The following is a 10,508-nucleotide window of genomic DNA, read 5'->3' as shown; positions in this document are numbered from 1 at the left end:
AGAATAGTTCGTGAACTTATTTCAAACGAACCAGGTCCAGTTTGAATTTAATTTGAATTAATTTAAAACTATTTTGAATCAATTTTTTTACAAATTTTTTTGAATCAAACTCGAATCGAATCACAAACTACAAATTTTTTGTGCAGCCCTAGGTTAGTGGGTCAGTTCCCGTTCGGCTGATTAATTTTCTTCCAATTCGTTGCTCCTGTTTTTCTCAACTTCTACCCACACGTCTAAAAATAGTGGAAAACAAATATCGTCTCCGACTGAATTTGTTTATTTTTTTCTCTCAAGCATAGACATTTCCGACTCAGAACCATATTATTCCAATATTTACTCGAGTTTTAAGCCACGTATCAACCATAAAAACCTAGTCGACTTTTAACTGAAAATTTTAAGAAAATGAGACGATGAAAAACAGTTCAGTGACTGACACGATAACAGTATCAGATTCAGAAAATAAAACTACACCTGTAACTCAAACTAACTCTAGATTCCTAAAAGTTAAAAAAACTTCACGTAACTTGATTAATTTTAGGTACACTTAAACTGAACCTACCAGAATAAATAAATCTGAATTGAATCAAACTATACGCATGGATTACAATTCCTGGCCTATAGTTGTCAGCCTCAAGATATACAAACTAAAAGGAATGCTACATTCCAGATCATCTTTTTCTTTTGCTTTTTCCACTTTTCTTTGTCATTTTCTTTTTTTACCCTTGTCACCTACAGCTAACATCCAACTGTCAATAAATACTAACACGGAGAAGCCCTGCCTGAGGTTGTGTGAAGTGGAGGCCTTGATCCAAAAGAAACTGTTCGATTGCCATGGGAAGCCTAGCTGGGGTGCGGGACCCCTTGGTATGGTGGCCTGTACCAACACACACCAGCAGTTGGCATCTCTCTCCAGTTGCATTTGCGGTATTTCTCAAAATGGAGAGCTCCTGTTTTAGAATGTGGATTGCTTCGCTCACATGAAGTCCGTGTAAGTCGATTAATGGCGCTTGTCCTGGCCCATAGGATGAAGTTGGGTTTCTGCAAAATCAAAGGACCAAAACAAAAACTATACAGTTTTCCTTGGGAGGAGACAATGTCGAACATGTACATTTCAAATTCTAATAGTTATAAGGGTTTATTGTTAGTGCACTATTAGAAATTAAGAGTTTGAAAAATATCCCTTGCCTTCACAGTACTACCACAAAACTCGTTTTTTAAAATAATGTTTTGGTATGTAGGTAGTTGATTTCAACTATAGTTCAAGAGAGAGAAATAAGACCTCTGGCGATATATGTTTTCTTTGGCTTTGCCATGAGCAGCTTTCATCTGAAGGTTGTAAAGCTGGCCTTTCACACTCAATTCCTTTGCAAGAGCTTTGTTACCGATCAAATAAGCTTGCCTTGCCTACAAACAGTAATGCAACCAGTTCATCAGCAAAATTTAATAAATTATAATTATTTGACGAGACAAAAAAGAATAAATGATAGTCCAACTAGTCTCTAATTAAATTATCGTAAATAAAATAATTACTCGTACTGCTAATAAAATGTACTGAGTTCTTACTTGATCAAAGCACATATTCCTGAGACGAGCATAATCACGAGCTTCTTCTCTAGTTTCCGCATATATAGTCGCTGTAGAATCAACAACAACATGAGAAAAAGATAATGTATATAACATAATAAAAAGTATGTAAAAAAGGGAGACAGACAAGCAATACATATCAAGTATCGATGTTACAATTTTCTAAGTGTTATTACCAACTGCTTCGCCGGTCTCAAGCCAAACGGGTGCTGCACGGGCCGGCCCACCACCTGGAAGCTTATTACCAAGAGCCGGTTTACTACTCCAATTATACTGTCTTGGTGAAATTTGTGAGACTTGGCTAGAACCAACACTGGTCCCATACTCTAAGGCAATTTTATTTTCTAGCCTACCATGAGGTTCCGGGGGATTAACTTTACGCACAGCTGATGCAAAATTAGTCCCTGTGCTAGTAATTATAGAAGGCCGGCTAGTGTTAGAGAGAATTGTCTCAGTTTCTGCAGTTGGAAGTGCGGGAAAGTCACCCATGGTGAAATTCGGTGCAGAAGGGTTAAGGTTCGAAATTGGATGGGCCCCGCTATCCACTTGCATCTGAATATTAAAAAAATATTCTTTAGAGCCTCAAAAACAGTCTGTGATGTCACTTGTGCTAGTAATTATTCTTTGATGCTATCATTATTATTAACAGGGGAGACTATTGCACAGTGGCAAACATACTAGATCTGTTCATGAAAGCTTTAAAAATTGGGAACATAACAATTCAACATGAAATAGTTCTAAAAATGTGCATGGTTAATTATTAAGTTAAGGTCATTTCTCTGATAACAAGATGGTGAATCTTCTTAAATTATACTTGTTGAAACCTGAACAGTCACCACTTACCTCAAGCTGGATGAGTGTCTCTATGGTGACATTTAAATCATACCCATTTGCACAGTACAAATCTGCAAGGCTCTGGGCAGAAAATCCCGGAAATTGTGAGACAAGGTAATCTACAGGGTCATAACTAGTATCTGCTGTCACACCATGGTCCCCGGAGCTCCCATCGACAAAACCCAAATCGAATTCACTCTCAATCTGATCCCAGTTATTTGATCCTAATAAATAACCAGATTGTGTGACATCCCCTGTATAACTAGAAAATGGATCCTCAATTGCACTTAATGTCAGTTTATCCAATGTGGGCAGAACTGTCTCCATTTCGTCTTTTTCTGGGGCCGAGAAATCAGGAATTATGTCATCAGGCAGTTGGCTCTGCCAGTACCGACGTGCTTCATCCTCAGAAGTGTTTGATTTTGCCGAGTCGGTCCTGTCTAGGGTTGCCTTTTCTTTGGATGAACTGTTTGCATCCGAAACAGTAACAGTTGATGTGGCAGATCTGTGAAATGACGGGACAAATTCAGCTGCGTTTGGATTCAGGGATGTGGTTTTCTTGAATTGGTTTGACATTTGATTATTTGGAAAGCTCATCTTTGCATGGAGGCACTTGAAGAAGGAATATTCGCCCTTAGAATCTAACCATGACCTGAAAATCAAATTACAAATAAGCAAACATGTATTTCAAATTACAAAAAACACACTTACGAGGACTTGAGCAATCTCATGCAGAAGCTTAATACAAGAAGTCTAACAACTACAGTTTTATATACAGGTCACTGCAGATGCTCTAAAAGATAGTATAGAATAACAGATTGTAAATCATAAATGCCAATTATATTAGCTTTCTTTTTGTTCATGACATTGGACAGTACAAAAATAAAAATTATCTTTCAACATTTTACAAATTGAGTGTTGAACTAGAGCACAAATAAATACATAAAAAAAGTCTACATTGAAAAAAAAAATTAAATAGTGCATCACACATATTAGAGATTGCCATAATGACACAAAATGAACTATGATTGGATCTAACAAGCTGCAAGAGGAAAGCCTAATATAATAGAGAGTTCTTGATAACTTAAGTGTACTTAGCCAGAGTACAACATCATGCTATTGTAATACATATTTCAATGGAATTACCCAAAGTCCCAAACTAACAAATACTAGCAAATGAAGACAGTATATTATAAAGAGGCTCAACAGAAACTACTAATTAAAATAAGGAAAAGAAAAGGCAACAATATTTTTTTCTGATATGGCTTGACAGTAATAAACACCGAGGAACAATTGAAAAGATGTCTAAGGTAAATTAAGCCAGAGAAAAAACTACAATAGAAGTAAAAAATCAACCAAAATGTTTGAACGAAGCAAGTAGATCTACTGTCATTATCGCATACTTTTAAACAGTAAAGCACATATCTTAACTGAGATCTAATTTAAACAAAAAAACGCTCAAATTCAATCCACCTTTACCTTCTCCGAGATCGATCCGTACACAAACAAAAGGAAATTGACCCATTAACAGCATTCAAAAGAAAACCTTCCTCTGCTTCTATATCTCCCAGCTAACACCTCCAGATCCGAAAAGTTAGTGAACAGTGAACACTAAAAAAGTTCCTAAATAACTTATCTCGTTCTCCCTCGCCAACTTTACACCACACGAAACAATAGAGGGGGAGGAGGCTTGGAAAGACAGAGAAAAAGGAAGAGGGGAAGTGGAAAAAAATCGAAGAAAAAACGGCCACGCCTCTGGTCTCGCTCTCGTATAATTCAGTGGTCGTTCTTTCTCCAGGGGAGACGACTTATTGACCGAAAAATCCATGGGTGAACTTGGTTCGTGAACCGTGAATACCTGCTTTTTGGTCCCACTCATTTTCATTGGTGAGGTAAGCGAGAGAAGCCAGAATTTTTTAATTATGGAAATCAATATAAAATAATATAGGATGTTAGAATGAGTGGTTGGGTTTTTTTGAAGCATAGACGGACTTTAAAAAAAAAAATTCGGTTCCAAAATTTATTTTTGAATCCAATAAATATAGTTACATTAACACAGAAAATCAATTGTCATTGCTGCTAAATACAGTTAGTAGTGATATAAGTTTTTCAGTGGAAGAAATAGAGTTTGAATCTTGTACTATACAGAAATGAAATGTGTGAGTAGATAAAGCCTTCATACTATCATAAAAAAAAAAAAAAACAATAACAAAGTATTATGTAAATTGAATGCTTCTGGATCAAAAAAATATTCAGATCCAATGTGTAGACTTTGAAGTCAAATGTATATATTGAATTCAATGTGTATCTTAAAGTAGTACAGTACGAAAAAAAATTAAAGCATCACAGTAGACTACATAATATTCAGTCCTACTGGATTAGTCGAAAGAAAGAGAATGAGAGATTGTATTGTTTATAAAATAAAGTTTTGGAATCGTTATTTTTTTGAAACTATATATTAAATTTAACAAGATTATACATGACCAATTCATAATGAGACGTATGACATGTGATAAAATGAATCAGAAAATTAATTTTGACTTCAATGATTGTGTTTCAATTTTTTTTAGATCTGTCTATGGCATCTAATTTTCACCACACTCTTTCAAATACCGATATTACTTGATATTAATTTCTATGAATAAAAATTCTAGAGGGAAGCGGTGGATGAGTCTTGGTCTTGGTGTACGGAGAGCACTCCGTATCGTGTAGGTCAGGAACAGTTGCGATCTAAACCTATCTAAACCTGTTTTATCAAAATTCAACGGACCAGCTGCATAAGGTTTCGTCGGATCCACTTTACGTGAGGCATAAGACTAATAACGTAATTATAAACCAAGTCTAGCGTACGCGAGATGGGTGTATCCAGGCATATTCTCCTCCAATCCAGCGTATTCAGCGAGTATAGAGACTCGGTTATGATTCCCCTATTCCCCTCACACCTGTGGCGATAATGGTGGCGATAACACTTGAAGGAGATGACACTTGAAGGAGATTAAGGGGATAGGACTGGTTTCTGCCCACCTGCTACTAAACTAGCGCCCTAACCACCCTCATGCATACACTACACTATCTCCTCTCAACCTACACTACCTCCTAACCCTAGAAGCTCTCCAAACACCCTACGTCAACAGCCCCCTACAAATATTCCTCTCAGTTAATGCCGGCATTTAAGAGACGCCACCTGCCTTATTGATAACTGTCTGTACTGTTTTTAAGTTTGCTCGATAGACAAATAACCTTCTCCTCTCTTTATCGAATTAAATCTTTCCCACACACACTTCCTACGTGAACAGTCCTCTACTCCTCACTACACAAACTTGGATTGCCAAACCACCAACGACCCGGTCATGACAATATCGAACCCATTCCCACTCCTATCCCGGCCAGTTGGAGAGGGATGTGCCTATCTCTGCCGCAACGGGATACACCATCACCTACGTGAGGGACTTAAGCGGTCGATCCTGGTTGTAGCCCAGGGAAGCAACCAAAATGGCGGGGGGGGACCGGGACAGGTACAGCACTACCTCTGCAGCACATATGGAGGCAACTACATGCAATATGCACCCCTCAAATACTCCAAAGACATATTCCTATTTCAACTACCGAGAGGGCTCGACCATGAAGAGGTCATCACAGCCGGAAATGAATGGGGGGTATCGCAAGAATGGTCTTTCCGCTATTTTGACATAGACGAGGATGCCGGCATGCAGTCAAAGCCCTACCTTGTAAGATTACATATTACTAATTTCCCCCTGGATTTCTGGCATGAAAATTTCATGCAGGACGCTTGCTCTGGTTTTGGGGAGGTTGTGCATATTGATGAGGAGTTCATTAATCGGGGAGATCGATCTAGGCTAGCTCTCGACATAGTGTGCATTGATCCTAGAAGAATTCCACCGGCTACAAATTTGCCGTATGGAAACAAATGGAAGAAAATGTACATCTCCATTGCCGGATGGGAATATAAAGCATGGGTACCGGAGGAGGCCAAGCTCACAAGGAATGAGCAAGGATCTCTGATTTCCCAGACCGCGGGCACTGCTGACTATTACAAGGTGTCATTGATTGCGGCACATGATAAATATCACCGCTATCTGAGTACAGACGAGCCACCTAGCCCACCCTATTCACCTCCTTACCCTTTCTCTGATTTTTCCGATTCTGAACTAGAACCGGACCATGGCGAAAAGGAGATAGTCACTGGAGGAGATACCACACCTTTTCCTACACAACAACAAGTTGAGTTAGCCACAGCCGAACCTGCAAACACTTCTCAAACAAAGGAGATACTGCCAAAAGAACGGACATGCTGCACAGCAAAAAATAAATGCTCAACGGTCAAAGGGAAAGCCGAAAATGGAAACTGGTACCCTTTCACAAATAACGAAAGGAAAGATATTGTGCAGGTTGGCACCTTCTCCATCTTGTCCCGGATACAAACTACTTTCCGAGTTGGTGATATCACACTCTCCCACCATGCAGTCATACCCCACCAGGAAAGCCAAAGAAATGTTGGAAATGGGTGGTACACAGTACTAAGTACTGACCAAGAGAAAAAGAATATATCTGCAGTACCAAAGATAGAATGTCTCCAACACACCATGGGTAAAACGAAATACCCAAAAGGAGTAGGTCCCCCCATAAAATACAGCACCTTAAAGTTGGAACAAAAGGTGGCAGAAACCACACCAAGCAATAAACCCTTTCTGACGACCCATAAAGAGCCCATTAACAACATCCACCTACCAACGCAAAAAGGAAGCCCAAAACCACCTTCATATACAAACCAAACAATTCAAACCAAAAACAAAACACCCACAACCTCTCTAAACTCAGCAGCAAAGCCATTCCTTAACAAATTCCAGCCCAATCAAAAATCAAGCAAGATGAACGATGAAGAGTTCATAGCAAGATTCGCTAGTCTCAACTCGGGTTTGGAGAACGAGGAGAATACGGGAAGAGAAAGTAGGACCGTTGAGAACACCACATGGACCTTATGTGCAATGGCACGTGTGGTCTCTGACCGAACAGTGGTCACAAACAGCTTCACATCCACGATGATGAAGGCATGGGGCATCCACCCAGACTCTGAGATAACAGCTCTCGCAAGAAACATCTTTCTAGTGCATTTTGAAAGTGGGGAGGAACTGGAAAGGGTGTTGAATCGAGAAACTTGGACTTATAGAGCTGATGCAATAGTGTTCCAAAGGATAACCGGCCCGGATGATCTACTCGACCCTTGCGTTGCTCATATGCCGATATGGACACAGTGGCACAAAATACCACCGTACACCGTCTCCAATGAACGAATACTAGCCCATGCAGAGCAACTGGGAGTTCCAATCTCAGATGTCACAGAGACCTTCTCTGGAGGTAACAGGTTTATACGTGTCAAAATTCTTATCCCTATAGACCAACCTCTAAAGGAAACTGTAATGATAGACAATACCAATCGGGTTCCTATTAAAGCTTACATCACATATGAAAGAATTAATAGGGTCTGTTTTTATTGCGCTTTACTGGGTCATGAAGTGGAAAATTGCCCGGATAGGGGTCGCATGGAGCGGCTCAGGATAGACCCCAAATATAGAGATAGGCCGGAGATGAAAGACATAACCAAACCACGAGTAGGCCTATGGTTAAATAACTCGGCATTAATACCTAGAAACAAGACCCATAGCCGAATGACAATACAACCCTCTTTCAACTCGCCGGGCCTAACACGGGCCCAAATAGAAAGCAACCAGCAGGGCCTACTGCCATCCCCACCACACCACTCACCACCACAAATACAAAACCAGGAGAACCAAACCCAACAAGGCATCCCCGTAACCCAAGTCAACCCAGCAACACAAAACCCAACAATCCAACCACAGTACAACACCATCAGCTCAAGAGAAATTGCCATAATCCCTGCTACAGCCCAACAATACCAAGAGCTGGACCCAAATATGTCGCCTGGAGCACAAAACAGATCACACTCCAACACAAACACTCGAAACTCACACAAAGCCTCCCTCCACACAATCAAGGATCTAGGACATACTGGATTTAAACGATCTGGTGTTTCCACCTCCCGCCAAACGGCACAAAACTTGAACATAATCATGGATCAGTACAAGGATATCGATACAGACCATGCACCAAAAAGAAGATCGGTGGCGGCATCAAAGGAGATGCCCCCGCCGGAAGTATGAATATCCTTAGCTGGAATTGCCGTGGGGCCGGAGGCCCACGGAAAAGAGAATTCATGGATAGCCTCCTCCGGGCTACGAAAGCCAATGTGGCTTTCGTTTCAGAAACCAAAAGCTCCCATAAAAAATCCAAATTTTACCTTAAACAGTTACCTTTACCAAATCACACCTTTGTACCGGCTCGGGGCCGGTCCGGAGGACTTTGGCTACTTTGGGATGACCGTGTCCAAATTCAAGTAGTCTCACAATCACTCTCACTTATACATGCAAAAGTAACAGCTTCAGGGAAACAACCTTGGTCCCTTGTGTGTGTGTATGGGGACTCCTCACATACAAGAAATGAGTTCATTTGGAAGGAAATTAGGAGGATTGTAACACAAGAAAGATTGGTGTGTGCAATTGGGGATTTTAATGCAATAGCTGGAGACGAGGAGAAATGGGGTGGAAATCCAAATTTGAATAGAAACAGTCGTACCTTCCGTGATTTTTTGTTCGAAGCTCAATTAATGGATTTGGGTTTCAAAGGTCCGGCTTATACCTGGACCAATAACCAAAACACTTCCTCGGCAATTTTTGAGAGACTAGACAGGATGGTGGCAACACCGGCATGGAGTCAGCTGTATACACATGCACAAGTGTATCACCTGCCACGTATCCGGAGTGACCATGCGCCCATACTTCTTAAAACAAATGAGTCACCGCCAAAACCAAACCGCTTTAGAATTGAAAACTGGTGGTTTAACTCACCAGATTTCAACAAAATTTGTGAAGAAAATTGGACAGAGTCAGCGGGGTTATCGTGGCAGGAGAAAATCATTAGTTTACAGAAGGAGGTGCAGGCATGGGCAAGACAGACTCCAAGCCCCCAAAATAGAATTAAGAGGCTCCAGCAAAGCATTTACGAATTCCAAATGCAGCACCCGAGTATACAGGACCCCTCAGTTGAAACATGGTTGTTGGAAGAACATAACAAGGCAGAAAGAGACTTAGCAGAGTACTGGAGGCAAAGATCGAGGCAACAGTGGAGTACGGAGGGGGACCGGAACACAAAATTCTTTCACACCATTGCAACAACAAGGAGGAGAGTTAACTACATACAGCGGATACAAAAGGAAGATGGCACTATCACGCATGAGGAAAAAGAGATAAGGGGGGTGTTCGTGCGCTATTACAAGGCTCTGTATAGCCAAAGTAGTGGGAACAACACAGTGCAACTGGAAGATTACTTTCAAACTATGACAGAGGTAGGAAGCAAGAAAATCCCACAGGAGAAGCACAGGAAATTAGAAGCATCACCTACATCAGCCGAGATCAAGGAAACCCTTTTCCAAATGGGCCCCGACAAGGCACCAGGCCCGGATGGGCTAACTGCAAGACTTATCCAGACTCATTGGAACTTGTTCGAAAAGGATCTTACTAAAGCTATGCAAGAGGTCTTCCAAAACCGGCGGCCACCTCAAGCATGGCTCAAAAGTCAAATTGTCCTCATCCCAAAATGCGAAAACCCGATTACACCGAAAGACTTTAGACCTATCACAATTGGAAACATTGTTTACCGATTAATGATGAAGATCATTGCAAATAGGTTACAACCATACATAGCTGATTTGGTTTCCAACAATCAAACGGCTTTTATTAAAAATCGAAACATATCGGATAATACCATATTGGTGCGAGAAATTCTGCACTCTTTTCAATCAAGAAGCTATAAGGAACGATCCTTCATGCTCAAGGCAGATATAGGGAAGGCTTTTGATACGATACGGTGGGATTTTATGAACCAAGTTATGCAACTGGTAAACATGCCGCCGGGCATCACTGAATTGATAATTACATCCATGAGAATGAGTAGAGTAACGGTGTTACTGAACGGGAGTGGTCAGGGGTTCATAA

At 40.7% G+C, this 10,508-nt stretch overlaps 1 protein-coding gene across 2 annotated transcripts; it reads right to left on the bottom strand.

Moving 5' to 3' along the window:
• Window positions 1–524: 524 nt before the first annotated feature.
• LOC144553395 (polyadenylate-binding protein-interacting protein 7-like) lies at window positions 525–4,296 on the bottom strand. 2 transcript variants are annotated; one of them, XM_078301537.1, is made up of 6 exons: window positions 3,898–4,296; window positions 2,428–3,070; window positions 1,761–2,136; window positions 1,564–1,634; window positions 1,280–1,404; window positions 525–1,038 (listed from the first exon to the last, which is right to left on the bottom strand). In XM_078301537.1, the coding sequence occupies exons 2-6, from the start codon at window positions 3,013–3,015 to the stop codon at window positions 750–752; spliced, it is 1,449 nt and encodes a 482-aa protein (XP_078157663.1). In that variant the 5' UTR covers window positions 3,016–3,070; window positions 3,898–4,296; the 3' UTR covers window positions 525–749. The 2 variants fall into 2 exon arrangements, with proteins under 2 accessions (XP_078157663.1, XP_078157664.1); XM_078301538.1 differs by having other exon boundaries at window positions 3,892–4,176.
• Window positions 4,297–10,508: the final 6,212 nt, after the last annotated feature.

Source organism: Carex rostrata, chromosome 4 (genome assembly GCF_964058835.1).
Source record: "Carex rostrata chromosome 4, lpCarRost1.2, whole genome shotgun sequence".
In the NCBI taxonomy this organism is placed as follows: domain Eukaryota; kingdom Viridiplantae; phylum Streptophyta; class Magnoliopsida; order Poales; family Cyperaceae; genus Carex; species Carex rostrata.
The sequence above is the reverse complement of the archived record's forward strand: the minus strand, read 5'-3'. Positions and strand labels throughout refer to the sequence as shown.